This window comes from Temnothorax longispinosus, chromosome 3, assembly GCF_030848805.1.
Source record: "Temnothorax longispinosus isolate EJ_2023e chromosome 3, Tlon_JGU_v1, whole genome shotgun sequence".
NCBI lineage: Eukaryota > Metazoa > Arthropoda > Insecta > Hymenoptera > Formicidae > Temnothorax > Temnothorax longispinosus.
Window position 1 is genome coordinate 22,919,942 of NC_092360.1, and position 22,869 is coordinate 22,942,810.

At 36.6% G+C, this 22,869-nt stretch overlaps 1 protein-coding gene across 1 annotated transcript; it reads right to left on the reverse strand.

Moving 5' to 3' along the window:
* Window positions 1-14,344: 14,344 nt before the first annotated feature.
* Window positions 14,345-17,917, reverse strand: LOC139810367 (IQ motif and ubiquitin-like domain-containing protein). The gene is made up of 3 exons (XM_071773851.1): window positions 17,104-17,917; window positions 16,090-16,787; window positions 14,345-15,774 (listed from the first exon to the last, which is right to left on the reverse strand). Exons 1-3 carry the CDS (start codon window positions 17,472-17,474, stop codon window positions 15,197-15,199), a joined length of 1,647 nt encoding a protein of 548 aa, XP_071629952.1. The 5' UTR covers window positions 17,475-17,917; the 3' UTR covers window positions 14,345-15,196.
* Window positions 17,918-22,869: the final 4,952 nt, after the last annotated feature.

Genomic DNA, 22,869 nt, shown 5'->3' on the forward strand with positions numbered 1-22,869 from the left:
CTTCTAAAGTTTAACAAGACCACTTTACACAAATATCCTATGCAATAATGATCTTGTTAAGGGCTGATTCTAAAGTTCGTGCTTATTGTTCTTCGGGGAATTTAATTCCCAAAACAGAGAAGAGAATATCTCTTCATTTATCTAACCAATTACACATCTTGTTATTTAATGGAGATCAGATGTTATAATTAAATTAAATTGGATTAATTGAGGAACAGTAATTGTCAATAATGTATTATATTAAATTGATTTATGCAATTATAATTATCACAAATCATTAAAAAGTGATAATCATTTATCTTATCAATGAAAATCAATATCATTATACCCGTGGATAAATTATCCAAGTCTTAATTATAGTTTCTCCGTCATACGGTAATTATTTAAAATTAAAGTATGCACCGAAGATTTAAATAATTCATTGACCTGGCGCAAACGCATATTAAATAATAGAGTTAATGAAATATATTACAATGTAAGTTAATTCTATACAACTTTAACACAATTGTTTATCAATAAATTAAACAAAATGTTGTTAATTTTCCTTATTTATATTTGCTTTTGGTCTAACTTGTCTATCAGTTTATTTATTAAAGATTTTCTTGCAATATGTGACTAACACAGTTTCGTTCGACTATACATACATACGCGCGCGTGATATCTTTGACTATATCTATCGATTATCGAGACGATATGCGGCGAGCACTCTGTCAATGGACGCCACTAATTTTCCGATTCTCGCTCGATCAATTCCATCATCCTCGTTCGTCCTCGTTCTTATCGATTCCGGCCGACGAATACCGCTCGGATTATCCGGTCGAACAGCGAGCCAGACACATCATCGACGACCATGCTTTGTCTTCGGCTGCAGAGTCGTTGATTCCTCCGGTGGGAATCAAGAGACCGCTGTCGTTCCTCCGGGAAATAGAAATCGAGTATGAAAGTACGAGAGGAATGCAGAAGGGACAAGTATAAGAAGGATAAGAACCCCAGCTTCAAGACTTATACGGAGGGAAAAATGAAAAAAGAGGGTTTCAGACTTATGAAAGATGAAAGGATTATAAGAGGTGAGAGAAAGAGATGGATATAGTTACAAAAGAGAAAGAGATAAAAAAAATAATAATAATATAAGAGGATATAAAGAATAAATATCTACATATTCGAGCTTATTTATTACATTTTAGAACAAGATTATTTCGAAATAATTTCATAAAGATGTATAGCATAACAGAACATTAGGAATGTCTGATATAAATTATAGAAAGTTACAAAACTGTTAAAGAATTAAATTCTATTACTAACAGAGAATTAAAGATTCTATATTGTATGTATATATACATATATAGATATATACATATAATTAGATTTTATATAATTATATTTTATTAAAATAAAAGTAGTACTTTTATATCAAAAAATAGGTACGAAAATATATTCAAATAGGAAACAAAAAATAAATAAATATTTTTATTAGTTCATAATTAATAGACAAAAAAATGAACCTTGAATTTTAATGTTAATTAAATATTACGTACCTAATATGTAAATGAAAAGTAGCAAAATCGGACTAAGCAAAAGTAATAATTTTTATAAAAATTAAAAGTAAACGATAAAAAGAATTCAAACAAAATGAAAAAACTACAATAAGAAGATGAATGAAGAGGAGAGAAAAGGAGTGAGACAGAGAAATGGACAGTGTAAAAGAGATGTCATAGCAGGTTCATTGAAAACGCGAGAAAACATTTGGTGCAATTATACCCCTCCATGTTCTTTCTCTCCATGTTATCACTCACAACTGACCTTCTTTTTCTCCTCGCGGTCACAGATGTTCCTCACTTTTTAATCTGCTTCGCAAACATTTGCGCGTATACCAGCTCGCCGTCACACGTACGCACTTTCTTAAGCACCCTCGTGAATGAGATAGAAGTGAAAGGAGCGTGAAAAGGGCGTGAAAACATAAAAGCAATCAAGGCTACGTCCGGCCACGTGGGGGTGAAACTCTAAGTATTATGCCTGCGGTGAAATTTTTGAAAAGATATTATGCAAGATTAATCTTGACATTATGAAAAGTGATTTTTGTTTAAATTGAATAATTCTAATTTTATAAAAAGAACCATGTTTCTTTTCATTGTCTTAGCCTCTTGTGTCGACCTTACGTTCGTGTAATGGAACTTATTGTTACTATTTTTAATCTAATTTAGACAATGTTACATATTATTTTTGTTGTATTACCACATTTTGTTGTATAGACCAATTCGTCTCTCATGGTTAAATGTTAACCTTATTCTCATATTTTTATTTTAGTACTGAAAAAGATTAACAATAAGTAAAGTCGAAACGTTTATCTTATATCTATTCTATTTATGAATAAACTTAATTTGTTATTAATATAATATCTTTAACTCTTATCGTATTGGCCCGTTATTCTCTCTTACTCTGCACATTATAAATATATAAAATTATATATATGTATACATATATACACAGAGTGAATCACTAAATGTGTTGTAAACTAATATTTTTGAAATTAAAAAGATATATCAAATTCTTTTTTTCCCGCGACTGTTTAGTATCGAAGCAGACGAAAAAAATTAACTTTATCACACAATGTCCGCTGTATATGTAATAGCAACATACATACTTTATAAATAGAATATCATACTAGACGCTGCTTAAAGATAGAGTAAGTTTCTCCTTCTCTGGAAAGCTCGTAATCTAGGGCGATATTTCTGGATTGCAACTGTTTCAGCGGCAACGCGTTAAATATTTATCGATTCCTATAGAAGTCCTTGTATATTTATTGGAAGAAAATCCGAAACGGCGCGCGCCCCAAGCCCAGGAGATGAATTGGCCATATTATAAAAATCTATAGAAGGTGGCAATAAGGAGATTTTATGTCTACCGTAATGTCGCTTAAATTTCATCAATATAAAATAAGAAGCGTCTTAAAGCTCGTACGGCCGAAATTCTTCACCCGTTTTAATCTCACGCGTGCATATATTATCTTATAACGTCAGATGTGACTAGCGTGTGACTAGCGTGACTCCTTTTGCGATAAATCTCGACGAATCATTGTCTACATTAAAAAAGCGCTACAGTAATGCAATCAGATCTCCGTGCAACTATAGAATTCAATATTGAACCCTTCCCATCACTATTTAACCATTTCTCAGTCAGAAGAAGACGAATACTGATAAACAATTTTCAAATTCAATATTTTATCATTTCATTAAAGTTGCGGAATTTTTATATTACACATGAGACTTCAGCAATTTCAAAAAGGTACCACCGATATCAAATTTCAGAACAGAGGAATGAGATATATTTCAATGACAGAGTTGTTTCCACAATTCCCAGCAAAGGGAAAATTCTGATGGAAAGAGAGAGCGGAATTGAATCGCGCGGAGAGCGAAATGGAGCGAAATTACACGCGCGTGGATGTCAAGATTTTCCCTTAACCGAATTACGACAAATCAATGTTGGTCAGTGGTCGAAGTTCTCGAGCTTCTAGATATAATTCTGCTGCCTCTGAAAGATACACAGCTCTTACTGACCCCCTTTCACAGGTCGTGAGAACGCAATCCTTCAGAGATCATCGCACTCACGCGTTTTTTTATTAGTACTCCCACGTGTCATTCCGTCCGTCATTCCTCCCGGACACGTTCATGATTACGAGCGAACCGTCTCACGAAGAGCTTCTTTTTCTTTTTCTCAGCGAGGCTCTCTGTGCGGGGCGAAGAGCCCTTGGAGATTTACCGCTTCCTTTTGCCGTCTTGTCGCATTTGTCACGAGCAGAAAGGAAGGATGGTGAGCGATAGGGTGCGGTATATTCGTCGGTTACGAGTGAGCGATACGACAATGGAGCTGCATTTAGAACAGTAGTGCCAAATAGATTTCTTTTTCTACTTGAGCAACGATAAGGTACGTCGCTCGGTTAGTTACTTATAGTTGGGAGAATTCGTCACTAATATGACAATACCGAATGAAATGGACACAGTAGAAGACAAATTAGATATTTTTTTAAATTAGATTTTAAATTAGAAATAGTCTCACTCTCTGATTCACGTTTATCTTATAAATGTTTAATTGGCGTATAAGAGAAAAGTTTCCACCTTGAATCATTGTATAGCTGCTCGGTTTTTATTGGCCCAAAGACGTCGAGTGCTCGTCACTCGTTCAAACACCATCGTCGTAATTGCGAGCACGTTCGATCAAGTGTTCTTGATCCTACCTAAAATACCTCTAGGAAACTACCTCGCTTCTAAGGCAAATCCATTCGGTTATCTCGAGGAATTCGAAATTTTCCGAGATAACTTACGAATAACGTCCTTTATCGAAACTATTTCTCTCTCCACGTCCCTCGATATCGAGAGCCCGCGCCATTTTTGGGATTCCCTCCTCATGCATGACTCCAATTGACGTTCGTTAAATCCACCTATCTATCAAGCCGTTGAATTTCGATGAATGCACACGATGCGTTCGAAATTGTCCCGCTGCACGGTGAAAATTATTCGAGTTACGTCATTCTGTTTGACCCAAAACGCGCCTGCACTACTTGCTCTTCAGAAAAATGTTTGAAAGTTTGTATTTACTATAACTGTAATCGTTTTTATTGAAAGATTTTTATTAAAGTAAGAAATATTTAGTTATTTACAAGCGTACCTTTTCAGAAAAGTATTATTATATAATGCCATCATTATATATAAGATAATTATTAAAACAATTTACATCTTTCTCTATATTTTAAATGCAATTGCAACTTTTTTTATGACAACTTTTTAAATAATAAGATATCCAATTATGATTGTATTACAATTTTCGTATAATTTTATAAAACTTTTGTACATATTTCATAAAATGTTTTTATGTCTTTTTATAATTCTTATTATTTAATATCAAGTAGAATGTTTTTTATCTAGAATTACAAATAACTCTTTTAAAATTTAATTTAATTTTGATTGAGTATTCAAATACTCATTAATTATAAAAAATAGTAATTTTTTTAGAGTATCACAGTCTGTAACAAATATGTCTACACACATACACACACACACGCACGAAATATCCTACAATTTTCTTACTACTAATTAGATTGTAAAAGAAATTCGCATACATATAGAGTAACGTAAAATCTTTTCTCTTTTATCCTACAAGTGCATATGCTAACTATCTACATGAATCTCTCTCGTTTATCGTCTTTCTTATGACGCGGTTGAAAATCTGCTTGCACTAGAAACCTCTTTGACCCAATTCCAAGTCGAAAGTTCGATTTACTCGAAATCTGAGTGACTATAAAAAAGAATAAGACTAACAGAATCAAGTAAAACAAACTTTTTCACAGAATCATCGCATATAAGAACACTCGCTATCTGACAAGTATTGCGTTTAGGTTTATTTGGCACATTAAAAAAGTAAAATATTCAATTACAAATTATTTAATATTTTTATATATATTCAATAAAAACAGAAAAGAAATGCGTGTGTGTGTTTAAAAAATCTGGGATTTTTTATAAATAATTTGGAAATTGTGCATACAGTTGGATCCTCTTACACAAATAAAAATGAATAGTATTTTTATGCGCATTGACTAACAATAAGATACTGATATATACATTATTATATGTATATAGTTTCAAATTTAATTTCTAATTGATTATAATTTTTGACAAAACGAGCACATTTACACACTGTTCTAAAAATAGGGAAAAATAAAAATAATGTTAAAATAAATAAGTTTTCTTTCTAGCAGTTTTAACTTAATAAAAATCTACAAAATAATGGATAATATATAAATAATATATAAAATAATCCTGCATTTTTTATTTCAGCTTTTACTTATTCATTCATTTTAAAATGTGCGTATCGACACGCTTTTCGGTCTATTCGACACATATGTACCGTTGAAACGAGCGGAAAGGATTTTCAATAATAACCGAATTTATGGCCGGACGAAAAAGATCCCGTTTATAGGGAGCTTTTAGCATTAGAGCACATATGACTCCACGGGCGAGCTGTCTCTTTTCCTTTTTCTCTCTTCTTCTTTATTTTCCCTCTCATTCTCACTTCACCTCGGCGATGTTTTTATGCGTTCCTGCATGCCCATCTGAAAATGCATATGCAACGCTTTATGACCGACGGGCATGGTGGAAATGTCAGCGAAAGACAGATATCTCGTCCATGAGAAAATATGGCCATGAGACAGATGAAGATTTCAGATTATACGACGGGAAAAAAACGTCAAGTTCGACAATGTACATGTATAGTAATGTACAATATCAATATCCATAATATCAATATACAAAAAAAATATTCAGTTCCATATCGTATAAAAAGATCCAAATGTAGACGCACAATGACTCCGAATTATTTATAAAGTATCCTAGAATTTAATTTAAATCCATCTTTAATAAATAACAAACTCATCGAAAAATGCGGAACTGAATCTTAGAAAAGTTTCATCTCTCTCTCTTTCTCTCATTTGTCGTTAACTTCTTAAATTTAATATTGATATTCAATTTCATTATTACATCAATTTACCTGATGATTATTATGTATTCTTCTATATATTATTTGATACATTCTCTTATAGAAATTTAATACTGTAAGTGATTATTTGGCTATAAGTAAGTAATCACTTACAGTATTTTTCTGTAAGGGTTGTTTGTATATATTGTTTTGAGGAAACAATTACTCTCTACTGTCACAATTATCTAAAGTTTTAATAAGTAGCGTCGATAATTTTCCATTTCAAATTTATTTAACAATTATATACGACGGTCTGGAGAACTATTCTGGTGAACGATTTTTATTGTATGTGCACACGCGCAAGTGGCCTCTCCTCGGAAAGTCCAGCCACATAAATTATCAGCAGTGCGTATAATCTGTTTACAGCACGCGACTCGTTGCCAGTAACGACGGGCATTTTTAAAGCGTCTTCGGACGATCTTTTATCTTTCGCTGTTGTTCGTGCTTTCTGCGCTTCGAGCAAACAGATAATTTATTATCCTAGAACAAAACCCGGATAAGAAGAAATGTTCAAATAAAAAATACATTTTTATTTTTCTTATTTACGTTTAGTATAATCTATTAAATCAGTCAATAAAATAATTCGCATCTTTGAAGGGTTATGAAGCAAAATAAATAAAATACCGTTTGTTCAGTTATTCTTTTTTTAAACCTAGGATATTATATTTCTTCACTATCAGCCATTCAACACCATCCGTAATATTTAAGCGAATTAATAAATGGAAAAATACAAGCCATAGAAAGCCATAGTGATAAAGCTGTTAATAAAATTTAATCTATATATTTATTTCCAATAATCTTCATACGGTTGCAAAAGTAATGCATTTGATTCAATATTATATACATATAGAGAGAGAAAATATGTAACGTAATAAAGAAAAATAGGACGATTTAATATGAGAATTGATATACCTACGCGCGAAAGCAATTCTTCGTAATAACCAATAAAACGCCATTCTCCAGTTTAAAATTGATCTACCTGAAAATTCCTAAAAATTCCTGAAAAGCTATCGTGTGAAAAAATTCGGATGCCTCTTCGGGCGACAAAAGATAGACGTGATCGGCGTTCAACCGATTTAGAGGATCGCGTTCCCCGAAATCTCGGGCAAGGGGGTGAGAGAAGACAAGAATTGTAGTAGTCCGCGATTCATTGCACCGGCAGACGTAGCGCGCGTTGTTTACGTCGCCCAACACCCTAACGGATTTATCACCCCGCGAACGGTCGTAAACAGCCCATCAGCTTCTTGCTTCTTCGCGCGTAGATATCCGGCGTGCGCGGCGCGGCTCGGCGCGGTTTTATCGCCGCAAGCCGACGCGACAAACCGCCGCTTCCTCGTGCCAGTTACATCGTCGGAGGGAGACTTTGATCCCGTTTTGCCACACGTTATCGTGTAGCAACGAAGTATTAACGAGAATGTAGATTTATGACGGTGCAAAACCGGCCGTAAAACGGCCTGTTGTTAATATCGATTTTTAATAGCCGCCGCGTATCCCGTCGGCAAAATTGCAAAGTTGACCAAACCCGTGTCGCAGTTGCTGGCGACAACTTGACAACGATGCAAACTTTTTGCAAGCGTTTTTTTTCTCAACAAGTGACAAATAAGTATGCAAGCAATTTAGCAAGTATATGTAACAAATTATACATTATGTAGTTATATAATTAATGTTATACACAATATAGGGAACATTATGCATAAAACCATCAGTTAAATTTAAATGCGATAAACTACAACGCTTTATCAGCAAGATTTAATAAGCATAATTGCAATAAAGAGATATATCTAAATGATTCTACAGTATTCCCCAATAATAAAATTCATAATTATTAATTTATGTTAAATTATCATAAACAGATTTTAAGAAATTATATATAATTTTGCAAAATGTATTTATATAACTATTTAAAAAAAAAAAACGAAACTAACCTAACGAAACTAATCTAGGATAACCAGCATGTGACATTACGTTAATACGTTAATTATTATAAAACACATGTATTCAATTAATTCTGCCACGTTTTGTCATAACAACTTTTTCTTGCTACGCAAAAATTGTCTGAGACAAATAAATTATGAAAGCAAGAATCTCGCCGTCAAGTTCCACTATTTCTAATAACTGGAATGAAAACAAGAATTGAAAACAATCCAAACTTTAGACTCTCTCCGAACACATAAACATAATTAATTCTTACGCGAGATAATAAATAGCTTTCCATCATGACAATACCTTCTAATTAGCTCCAGCTTCTAATTAGACACGCTTCATATGCTGCCTGCAGCAAAAGCCTACATAAAGTGTCACAAAGTTTTGTTCACAACGTTCGTATTTGTTCGGCTGCCGCTTAACTTCGCGCGGGCGCATTCTCCCACGGCGTTCAGCACGGTCGATTATCGATCATCATCGGCGGGCGGGTGGGTATAGATTAATTTCAAACTCGAATCAATTATACCTACCTATACGGCAGTGGCGGCGGCCGGCGACGGCGGCCGGCCGACCGTACGGGCGGTACGCCGAATCTAATTAGTAATGCCGATTTAGCAAACCCTAATTGCGCGCCAACATATCACCCACAATTTATGCGACGGCCGCGTTATGAATCACCGCGCCGCGGAGCGGCGACCGTGTTTTCGGTGTGCCCTCGTGTATATACACCCGCGCGAGCGATTTGATATTAATTTCCATACTTATTATGCGATCGTTGCCCGTGTAACGTTCACCGGCGACGGCCCGCGAGTACATCCGCTGCCATAACTGCGGATGGGATCTCCCCTCGACATCGAGAGGTCATCTCTCTCTCCTCCGCGACGCGTAATTAATGCCGCGAAGTTATTAAACCGTGGAACATACGTGATACTTTTTTAGCGTAAACAGCCGCGCGAAACACGCCCCGCATAAATCTTATGTCATTATTTGTTAGCTTTGTATTAAGTTATAATTTAACAGACTTACACGCGATTTTATCAATGTACCTATATTACATGTTTCACAGAGGAATATAATATTTTCTTTTATAATTATACGTATAACAGATTATTTATTACTTATGAAATAATTAATTAACTTATTAAATATAAATTATTATATTATGATATTACAAAATTTATTATACAAATATTGGATAATATAATTTATCGTGTTTGACATGTATAAATAATTTAAAAACGAAAGATATATATAATACTAAATTGTCAAAATGTGTCAAATCACTCGGAACGCGAGTATCAATATTACTGAATTTTCGCAAATTAAAAATGATATCACGTTCCTCGCTTGTGACATTTGAAGAAGATCACGCGTGTTATCGCGACGTGCCACGCGTGGTCATAAAATCGCAGCATGCTGTATTTATGCACATTGCGCTGAATATTTAAACGATTGATTGAATGTCGGAGTATCGCAAGTGTATCAAGTTTGGTCTTTCGCTGCACCTGGGTGATCAATACGGGCACTGTGCTAATGTTGGTGACGTTGCTAATAAACACCGCACGCAAATCGCTCGAGCCCACGATGATTATTAATTATTGTTTGAGCGTTAATTATGCGACGCCGCCACTTTTGGATGGATCCGCTCGTGCTTCAGATAATTAATGAAATTAGTATCGGAAATACCCGTTATTAATTGTTTACATTGTGTTAATTAAACCTAAACTTGACATTGTATATTCCATGAAATTATATATACATTTATGGGTGCAACTTTTATTGTTAAAAATTATTGCGTTCAATTTACAATTAAAATTATTATCATAATTACTTTATGCATTAAATATAATAATTATAAATAGGAAGAAGAACAGTGAAAGATTTACAGTAAAAGTAATAATAAAGGTGGATATAAACAGAAGGGTACAGATAAATAGTATATATTTTTAGAATTGTTTTTAATTTAATATTTATAAATATACTATTAATTTTATCCTCCTATTTTTACTTATTTCCAACATGTTTTATAACAATTAATCAGTGCATTAATAATGTAAGCACGACCTCGAATCAATCTCAATATTATGTCTATGCTTTAATGCCTCATATCGACGCATTAAAATTGCGTGTAAATATTATAACAACATCCTCGCTTTTTTACTATTTTGCACGTAAACTCATTAATTACGTATATATGTGCCAGTGCATCGGCCAATTTGAACAGCTACGAATAATGTGGTGCGCGTCGTTGAATAACAATCATGCATCAACGAGCATCAGAGCAAAAATTGTAGCGTGGAGATTGACGTAGACTAAACCACAAAGAGCGAAGCAAAAAAAAATCGTCAAAGTTATGTCATTTAAACAAGTAACTTGCACTAAACTTGTTCATCACGACGATATAACTTTAAGCATATTCTACCCTATTTGGATAGATTGTTGTAGAAGTAGGACTAGAAGTCACTTCTTGGTAGAACTATTGCATTAACCCAATTTTCTCACAAGTGCTAGTTAGTTCTGTTATCCACAACGTTGATTAATGCATCGTTCATGTAATTCGCTTATAATCCTTTTTTTTTTAAGTGTATTGATTAAAAACCTCATTCTTATTTAAATTGTTTAACGCTACAATTATTTAACATTTTTCAGAAGTATCAAAAGCAATGAATTTCAGATATACATCAGCGCGATAATTTTATTCCTTCAAGCAGAAAATTTCAAGTCACGGTAGAAACGCGTAAAGCGAGAAACGCGAATTGGAATAATGCATCAATCTTTCTCAACACTATATACGGAAAGTTTCAGTTGGTTAAATTAAAAGCTAATTTCGCGAAGTAAATTTTTTTATTCAACGTCGTCAAGATAGAAACGAGGCGAACTGCGAAGCGGTTACGTTTTCATCGCGGCCATCTAAAAATGTTATTACATGTCGGATTACACGATTTAACGATAATATTCAGACTACCACTACTCGCTAATTTTCCGTAGTAGCCATTGGTTCTCACCGGTTTTCCGAGCCTCGAAAGCTCTCATAATTTCAAATAATGGGAAAGTTTGACAACGGCGAGGGAGAACTTTTCGCAATTCAATTTGCTCCTATCGATTCTCGAGTCTTGGATATTCGCGCGGAAACGTCGTTCAAACTCGGGAGATTATCCTCAAAGCGTCGAACAGGATATTTGTTTATTCGAACATTTCATCGGGGATCTTTGATAGTTTTGAACAATCTTGTAGATTCAGCCCCCTCCGAGAAAGATGCTAATCTTTCAATTTATCTCCTGCGAACTGGGATAAGTAATTAAGTCCTTAGCATTTATGGCGAGAACTAATTAAATATAAATTTTACTTGTGTAAAATATTTTTCTTTTATCGAGAAAATTGCGAGATGTACATATATTTGTAATCTATATTTTCTTTTAAATTTATTATATTATTGAGATTGATCCTTGATGATAAAGTTTCAAATTAAAACAATTGAAAGTAGCTCCTAATAGATATTTAGGTGCTTTATTATTTACGATACACATTTCTGACGGTAAAACTGTCAACAAAAGATGATCGCGTATCTACGAAAGTAAGAAGGCGAGGCTGCATGTTCCAATTTATCGAGAAACTTGGGAACGCAATTACGGGCGGCAATAATTAGGAATTAATGCCAGCTGCTTCCGATCGATATCAAGAAGCTGCCGACACAAGAGAAGCGATGCACATTTGCATTTAAAGCAGGCTAGGCTCTCGAAGACATTGATATATCCTTGTCTATATCGTAGCTTAGATCGAGTTTATTTATGGCCATGAGAGACGCATACACGGTTTCGCACGCGCCTCCGAAGAGAGAGAAGACGCGCGGCACGGCAAATCCTTTCTAATTTAAACTCGAAAACCTTATTTCGATGCAAAACTGCGACTGGCACTTCGACTTGTAGGAAACTGGCTCGCATATACCATACCGCCGAAAATATAATCGTTCCCGAGAGTACATCGTATCCGAACGACATGAACTTAACGATTTAGTATATATAACCGAGCGTGATTCAACAACGGTGAGGATTACAATCTTATTATTATACGCGTTAAAATTCTTATACTTTATCCACGCAACTGTCGCGTTGTCACTTTTAATTCATAATCTTTAATCCATAATCCATAAATAAAAAAAGTATGTTTAATATATTTAGTTTTCTTTTAATAATAAATTGTAAAAAATTATATCATATTACAATTATCTTACACTATAATTATAATTATTCTAACAAGAAAAATTATCAAAATTAAGATTCCACGAACAATTTATTTTTTAGCAGTCAAAAATGTAATATAAAATTCAGTAACTTGATCTGAAGTTTTAATCATGTTGACGCAATTAATTTATTTATCAATAACTCAACGTTGTACATATATATATGTACAAATCAATGTACATACAACAGAATCGGGCTTCTTCACAAGCATGTCCGATCGAAGCATTTCCTGTACTACTTAAGCTACGGTATATCGCGTGCCGACTGCGAACGTCCATTTACTACTTACCAAAGGCGTACCGCGCGTCCGACCGTACATTGTGCCCCTCCACTATTTAATCACGACAAATCCATTAGGAAGTACCGTGTACTTCCATTGGATTGTTCATTGACTGGCTATCGGCCGCAATGACGGATTCATCATGCTAGATCATTCACGATATACGGGTACTTATTAGCGGTATTTCCGGGTTAATACGATTATCTGTTGATCCGCGGTGAATTGCTGAATGCTGATTGAAAGATTATGTCTCGCACCCATATTATCGACGAATCGCACATGTTCACATATTGTCAAGGGGATCATTATTCTGTACACGATACACCTCGCCACACACCTAATTCTCTCTTACAGAGTATGCTGCCAATGTGTCCCCTCCCCTCTTACAATAATAATTCAGAAGATAAGAATTAGCTTATATAACTTCACTTACATTAGATAGAAAAAAATCTGCTACAATTTTTCACGGCTTCTTAATTGATTTTTAACGCCACATATTATCTACTGTTAAATCTACTGTGCAATCATTTGTTAATAAAAAGAAAACACGATACAATGACACTTACGACTGACGTATTAAATTATATTTTAAATATTTCAAATTCATTACTAACAAAATTTGTAATTTTCGACAGGTGTCTAAATTCGTTTATCGACCATCCTAAAAAATAATGTCGAACGTTTCCAGATCTACTTTCACACATGTGACACGCGAGAGCTTTAATATCTGAGTTGAATTTCTTCCAGACTATCACGAAGAAAGTTCGTTTTAAACGTTACTCCGGGGAGTCATTCGCTGCCGCCGTATGGAACGCACGGTTGCCCGAGGTGATAAGAAATAAAAATTATCATCATATGTGGATACCGCCGTGAAATGGCCTGTCACACGAGCACTTCGTCTTTGCATTATTATTTCTTTTACTACGCTGGGGGCCGCTTTTATCGTTGACCTTTCCATAACACTTTGTTTCTTGTATACGACGCGATTTCCGCGCCGCAACCGCCGTTTTTCCATACAGACGCGCGTGTCATTTCTTCAGTTTATCGACATTTCGTCGCCGAAACAATGCTTGCGAGATCGTTTCAACAATATTAGATCGTAAAGTCTTTAGTTTCTCTAATAAATCCTTTTTCACATATAAAAAGAAAGCACAAACTTATACTTTTTATTTAGAGATAATAATATACATATAAAATAATTGTACTTACTGTACATTTTTTTTTAACACAATAGATAAATATAATATTAATATATACAATTTATTTATTTTTATTTGATTACTTCTTTGCAATCTTAATATTGTCTAACGTAACATTTTATGTAACATATCACCTTCAATTTAAATAAGTATCTTTATTCCTTAATACTATACCTTTCGTCGTTGGTATTGCTATCGCGATCACGTTTTATTGAAAAAAAGAAAACGGTAACTTTCCAATAAAAATAAATATAAATCTTATAAAAGGCGGGAGAAAAATAAGAAAACGTGTTATACACTGAAATCGACACGCACATGGACAGCATTTAAATGTCCGAGTCGTACCGAGGCGCGGCGCGCCTTAGCGCTTTTCTCGCCTTTAGAAACTTAGTTCATAAACTGCAACGCGATTAACTGGCGCCATCAACGTGACCAGGGCATTCTGCCTCGAAGGCGTCCCGAGAAAATCCGAGAAACAACGGCGATGTCCCGGCTATAATGCGAGCTCAACGTATTTCCCCGACGCCCAACTTCCGCCAGGACGAACGGCCGACATCCGGAGGCGGACTGCGTTTCTCTACAACTTGGTAATTGGCTTAGAACGAGCCTTCAACTCGCGAAATTTCTCTCGTGGAACCGTGGAAACACATATAATGCACTCGTACAAGTGCGGAGTATAATATTGTGGTCGTTTAACAGCGGACAAAGATTGCGCGAATCGTAAGTGGATGTCAAACAAATTCTTGTGACATTTTTTCTTCACATCAGAAATTGAGCTTAAACATTAAATTGTGTTAAGTAGATATTCTGGTTCAAACCAGATTATCTCCTTAATATAATAACTTTGATAATTTTCCAATTATTTCTATATAAACAACAATAATATAACAATTGTGCAATATGCGTGGCAATAAGCAAACTTAAAATTGAGCTAAAGATTGCCTGTAAATTTTTTTCTTCTGCAAAAATCCGTAATTTACTAGCTGTTCATTTTGCTCTCTCTTACGTCTATTAAGTAAAAAAAGAAGTCAATATTGATCTTCCATCGAGGAAGACGGTGTCACGATGTTCCTCCGCGCTTGAGAGATCGATTCGAAATGTACTTTCGCCTGGAGATTCTTCATGTAAAATTTCTGCAGGAGCGATGAATCATAGAAACTCTCGATATCAGCGATCCCGTGATGAATTGCCGCCTCGGTTTTCGTCAATAACAGAGAATTCCAGGGTGCCCATTCGTGCTCGCGTCGAAAGCGAGTCAGTCTCAGCTCGTCGAGGTCGTCGCACTCGGAGATGCCTGACCTACCGTGCCAGACTTTATTCACCAGGCGACAGATGACCTTAGCTCCGACCACGAAGGCCAGACTGCCGTAGCAACCCATCCTGGCTTCGAAACGTCTGACTTCCCATAATATCCTCTCGTAGGGCTCGTACACGATGCGAGGGCTTTTCCGGGTTCGCATGGACGTGCAATAGACGCAAGAAGAGGAGCGCAATCGCCGTTCGCGGGGAAACTTTTCCAAAGATAAGAGCCTGCCGCAGGTCCTACAGAGGCGCGTGATGCTGGTGTCTGACCAGTCGAACAGATGCGCGTCTTCCTCAATATCGCCTGAGACAGATAGAAATTATTAATTTATATTTAAAGAAAAAGCACGAGGGACATAGTCCGCCAGTGATTATAAACCAAGATATTTTATTTATTTGACTAGCCGACTAAACCAAGATATTTTATTTATTCGACTATAGCGATTAATATATCGAATAAATAAAATATCTTAGTATTTAAAGACTAACTTTAGAATTTAAAAATAGTTTTGCATATGTAAATTTTTCGACTTCAAGTTTTTACCCATTGTTTTAATGAATTGTTTAAGGAAACTATTGCATCACCATCATAAACGAAGCGAAAGATTGAAAGAAAGACCTTGCAGAGTGTTGCGCGCCAGCCTGAGGAAGCTCAACTTCAGTCGATTCCTGAGCCAGTTGAGTCTGCTCGTGTCCACGCGACACATTAAAAGATCCAGCTCTTGGTCGATCAAGTAAACGAGCTCGTGTGACTGGCTGCACGTGTGCATATCGGCGATGTATTTCAGATCGTGCAACAAGTCGATCCGTTCCGGGATGGACAAGTTCTCGTTCGACAGCGAGGCGTAGACATTCTTGTGCTGGCGAGCTCGCTGAATGCGCAGGGTGTCGACCAGGATCGGTCGACCTCGACTGTCCTGCCAGGTGATCGGTCTGGATAACTCGTCCAGGAATCGATGTCGCTTCTGTTCTCTATACTTGAGACGGACAGCGGTCTTCATGGAGTCTATGGCGCGCAATAGCTCGACCTCCTTTGACAGAATCAGGCCGCAGTTGGCGACCCTCGATGACCCGAGAAGCGTGAGACTCGCTCGCTCGGTCTCGAGGATTCGCCAACGGTCCAGAAGATTGTAGAGCGACTCGAAGTCGGAGCTCGTACGCGGCGGGCAACGATTCAGTATCACGAAATCCGTGGCGCTGTAGACGGACAACGCCTGAGAACGTCCTGCGTGCTCGGTCACGTTCGCTTCATCACGTTGAGCAACATCAATCACTTCGAGAGCGTTTGCTCTAGCCGCCACTCTAGCTCGATAAGCCCTGCGAATCGATCCGAATTGATAATTGCTTTGAATTTATTGATCGTAGCGTAATTAATTTTCTAATATATATAATAATTAATTTTCTAATATATTTTCACGAATTAAATTATAAGCAAATAGGTTGATAAAAATTGAAATTCTTTTTCTTTAACTTTACATCACTTTATATTGTTCCGACAAAAGTTAGGAATAGTTACAGAAATACTAAAAGTTGTATGTTTTTATAATTTGGGCGTTTACTCTTTAATTTGTCAAAAAAGAAATTAGCATATATGCATTATAAATATCTTATTCGTAGTAAAATCCGCGTTTACCTATAACATTTCTGTATTTTAACGACGCTGTCAAGAATTCTACTATTTTTCTGGCGGGATGACGATTTGACTTCTTCGACTGACGCCGGCAATTTCCCGAAGGAAGAATTTCCAGGCGCGATAATTTTGTCACGTATATCGGGCAAAAATTGCATCGCCTCCACCTGCACCGCCTGGTCGTGAACGACATCGGTGACCGTGTCCACGACCGCGACGGTCTGCGTGATCCTGCTCCTCGTCCCGCCGTCGGCGCCGCTGCGTGTCTGCGTGCAGGCATTATGATAGATCAAGCCGGTAACGGTATTCCTCCATCCGCCGAGAAACGGCTTTGTCCTTGAGCCATAATCTTGTATTCTCGCAACGACCGCCATGGAGCATCAGCGTCTCATCCCGCCGGGGATCTAACCGCCTATGTCTTACAAGAAAAAGGTTTCGATCAAGAAAGTCGGAAAACAAAGGCATAACATCGCATAATAATGGATAGATTACGTTCCTTCCTTCGCCGCTTCCCCGCTCCTTCCTCTAGATCGAAAATGTAAAGTGAAGAAATATTGGATATCAGGTATGAAAGCTCTGGCGCATTTAGAGGAATGTTACTATTGTAATTTCCGATTATGGTGTATAATGTGAAAATAATGCAGTCTTCGTAGAAAACCACGCTTTAATTTCTCGATAACAATTCTCAGCTTTCAAATTATAATTTTACAGCAAGTGCAATATTATTTCGGCATAAATTACGGTGAAACATATAAAAGCGAAAAATTCCAATGTTTTATAAAATTGTAAAACCAGAGACGATGTTATAAAAACACAGTTTAATATATATGTAAAGTACACGTTTTAGAAGTCATATTAATATAAAAACTGAATATTATAATATTCAACGCATTTACAATGTAATATAAATTTGCGAGCAGTTTCCTTGTTTTTATTAATTTTTATTTTTAATTTCTTAGATTTGAGCAGAATGAAATAATAAAAATTAGCTTTTTGTTCGCAAAAAAATAAAGAGAAATTACTTCAAGTAGATTTATTCAATTTCTTCGGAGATTATCTGATTATTGTTGAGCGCTTTATAGTCTCGATAAATTAGTTTCTTATCTTTTGCAAAACATCAATGCAAAAAAAATGATATTTACAAGATAGAAAAATTGAGTTATATGCTTTGAAAATAATATATACTCTCTTCTTATGAAAGAGTTTACTTGCCATTATATAAATTATATTATTAAATTACTTGATAAACAATTTGTGGTTTAAGATCATATTGCTCTAAATTGTCTTTACTCTGTTATGTTTGCAGAACTGAACAGTCATTGCACAAAAGGCATGCGTTATTATAAAAGAAGGAGCCCTTTCAAAAATTAAGAAAAAGCTTCAGCAATTTTTGTAATACTAGTTACTTTTCTTTCTGAGAGACATTGCGAATAAAATCCAATCCTAGATTCCATATTTTCAAACTTGACACACTACTTATCTAAGAGAACAAATAATTCAGTTTATGATTTGTTTGTAAAAAGATTGGAATTTTTTTTTGCAATAGCCGATTCAATTCTATCGTCCATGAAGGGAAATACGATACTTTGCGTCAGCTATTTTACGATACGGTTTACTTTCTTCTTTTAGGTTGGTTGAAACTGCTCGCGATCCTTTATCTTCAGCATTGTAATGCGATGGTGGCCCATCCCGTGGGGAACTCAAACTCCTACGTTCATAGACGAGTAAAAACTCGCCAGGTCCAGGTCAAGAAGGTGGAAGGATAACTGCTGTAGCGACCTGCCGCTGGGATAATGGTAATACCCGACAGTAAAGGAAATTACCATTCTCTCCGTTTAAGCTTTAAGGGATCTGACAGCGCCAGGGAAACTGCGCCAGCTAACACTTTGCACTTTTGCGTGAGCTTTGTCGCAAAGGATGCATAGGTATTGCAGTTGGCCCTCGAGCGAGGGCCAACAGGATAAGTATAGATCGGAATATGAATAATTTTTCTAATATAATCGAATAACTTTATTTTAATCATATTTTAAATATAATTAGAATCATGAAAATAATCTTGAGATTATAATATGTGAAATTTTTTATTGGAATGTGTTTCATATAAGAAATTAAGTAGTATCATATTTTCTATTTCAATATCGCGTAGCCAGAAATTATAACAAATATAATAATATTACATATTTAAATAGGGTTTTTTTTATTAGAAAGGATTTTTAACAATTAAGGGACATGAAAAAAAACTTGATTTTACGATATATCGTTCCAAATTCCGTTCCTTTCTTAAAATATTTACCTAAATTTACCAGTATCCTGATTGTCAAAAATCGTTTGCATTCATACTGTCTGATATCGAATTCTACTTTACGACAATAAAGTCACGTCGTTCTTGGAGAGCGTACCTCTCTATGAAATATTTGTTTTATATATTTATACGATATGCCATATACGCGAGAGAAATATTTTCCGCAAAACTGTATAAGTAAGATGAAATAATATATATTTCACGATTAAAGAGAATATCGAAAACTGCCTGTCGGGGCCTCGCGTATCTTATTATTTAACGCAACAATAAATCTTTTTCGAATCCAGTGTATCTTCGCTTCGAGCCATTATTTCATAAACACATGAATTTATAGGTCTTTGGTTTCGCGGACCGTTGGCTCCTCAGACATTCAGATTTATAGATCTCTTATTTCGCGGATTCCGCACGTAGCATCCCAGATCTTTGACCCCAAAATCTTTCTCTCTCGTTCGAACATTTGAATCCACATATTCTTTTTATAGTGCAGTGTTACAACTGAGTCTAACTTATTTATAGTACTGAGATTTTATTTAACAGTAAATTTAAATTATCCTCGACGCGTTGCGGCACAACCCAGCATCACTTCGTAACACCGAGAAATGTCTATTGCCCTTTTGATCTCTCAGGAATGTCTGACGTGGCGTGGAAAAGAACACCAAAGTAACACACGAAGATCTCAGAGAGCGTAAGGATCTATTTTAGATGCTTTTCCCTCTTTCACCGCGACAAAACAAGAAAACACTTTCAGAAAACCCTCGGCGAAGCGGCTGAGTAGTCAAAGAGAACGAAAGGCTTGAGCCGAGGAAGAGTGACTTTTGTCGAACAGTGCTCTCGGCGAGTAGCACGCGCGACGACAATTTGCGGGCAATAATTATGAAAGATGTTTATTCCGGTCCGAGGGGAATGAGAAAGAATGGAAAGGGTAGGGTCGACACTCATGTGCAATGCGCGCGCCGCCGGCAAGCTCTCATCGCGTGGCGGGAATCACACCTGGGTACACTTTCTCAGCCATGTGTGTCGTGACGCGAGACACATTTTTCTATATTATATATTATAAATTAACGCGGAGATGCCGGAACAGAAGGACGCGCGAGGTGGTGTTGCTAAGAGACGGCACGGCGCAAGCACGGCAAAACTTTTCCGGAGATCGTCACCCGCGCGGAGCGGAGGAGAGAGCACGTATAATATTTATGCAAAGCAAAGGATATCGGGGAGGAGGGGGCGGGGAGACGGAGGAGAATTTTAAGTTAGATATAAACGGACGCGAAAGTTTGCCGTCGTCGCGACACCTTCCTCTCATCCTCGTCGGCGGAAGTTATGCGCTTCCTCGCAGCGCAACGTAATTCGCCCGGTAAACTCCGCGACAAATATGGGTGAAACGAGAGAGATTAATGATCGCGATAAACGAAGGAGTTAGATCATTGTCAGGCGAGTGACATAAATTGCTTAGATATCGTAGAAATATTCGGAGTTCTTGTAACCCAGGATTTGTTTGCTTCTTTTTTTTACTACGAGCGTTGTAATCATTTTTTCCAAAGGTAGAATATATTAACGGAGTAGATTGTGTGCAGATAGCTTCGATAATCGGCTGGCTAGTGGCCACGTAGTGGCCACTAATGGACTATCTCTTGCTCGACATTTTTTTTGGATGGGCAAAACGTAAAAGCCTACAAATGGCTTTATATAACTTTACTTCGATCCATTTTGATTTCACCTACAATATCTACCTGTAATATTTAAAAAAAAATCAAGAGTAAAGTATTTTATATCAGTATTATAAACATTTAACTTTAGCTTGCGATAAATCTTCTACGCTCTGAGAATGCTGTAGCAACATGGGGATGCTATACGCGTATAAACGTGACTCTAGAATTTCCATTTGTAAGGCTCTATAACATTTCGGAATATACAGCTAGCGCTTTAAAGGGAACGAAAGAAAAGGTCCAGTGAGGTACGAAGGATTTTTGATGGAAAGCTAGATTTTATGAAGTACCGCGCCTTCCAGTGTACCCACATTGATAATCGATCGAACGGAAAATGGTTTCATATTACGAGCAGGGCTAATGCTTCTTTAATAATCTGACCAGCCATTTTCTTTTACATCGGGACTCCTCTACGAAGGAGAGAAATAAAAATAAAATGACGATTGGAAATCGTTTTACAACAGCATTACGCAACGCGTAAATAACATATCAACTGGCATAGCTTTGTTATCGCAATATAATGAAAGAAGGAAATAAATAAACGATTCGATCTCGATTGCGCCTCTCGTGAATGATTTCGCGGTAAGAAATGAGTTTCGAGGCGAACAGAGCGTAGACCGCGAGCGAAGTAATTAACGCAAGCATATAATAGCAAATGCGAAGAAAAAAAGAGCGCTTGTTTTTGCGTTTTTGTAAGAGCGCGCCCTTAATTGGACGCTCGAGAAGAGAATGAGAGCGTCAATAGATGGAGATCCGAATATTACGGACAATCGTTACATTCGTCGGATTTAATTGCCGCACGGCGGTACAATTACTTGCGGGCACATAAATATTGATGCATTATATTTTCGTCGATACCCGCCGCAAGCGTTCATTATTACAGAACGGTTGTGTCCGCTTGTTATGAATTTATTAACAAAACTCTCAAAATAAATACCTTGGGAATTTACGAAAGAAAATTTATCGAGAGACTTACCGAGGGCAACGCGAGGCACTTTGTCACCCACCGCACAATATCACACGAGGGGCACTTCATAATTTAAGCACAAAATCTTAAAATACTTACTTTTCGTCTAACGGCTTTATAATTTTAATACGGTTTTCGTGTGATTTATTAAAATTACGTTATCGCGCGCCCCGTTACGAGCCCGGAAAAGTGCTTTTATCGCGAAGCGATTGCATTTCGCGAAAGATTGAACGATTTAGTCGGATTAAACTGAGTTGGTGGGTAAAGTAGTGCACATCGTCGATCAAATTTTGACACTCGCGCGATCCTAGAGGGATAAGTAGATCGCGCGTCGAAGAGTAGCTTTTAATGCGTCCTATACGTAGGTATACTACTCCCATGTGCGATGCGAGACCTCCGCAGCGCGGCATGGGGCATGGCACCTGAAAGCTCAAAGCCTTAAATCCAACGTTGCCAGTGGCAACGTGTGCTTGGTCGATCGGTCAAAAGCCTTCTCTTGTCCATTATTTTTCGATTCTGTGTTCCCCGGGTTCAAAAGCCTCCCGCGCGCGACGGATATATGAATTCAGGACTGGTGTGCGGCGGGCATAATGCGCCCCGGGGCAGAGAATTTTCGACGGCATTCATACGTCTCTGCTTTTCAGCGCAATGTGCAAGATGCATATATATAACGCATTCGAGAGCCAAACATGCACCTTGAAACCTCAAGTGTATCAAATCTAATACACGTAACGTTTTCGCGATATGGTGTGCGTTCCGGCGCTTTTCTTAATATTATAAGTTAAACATTGTTAAAC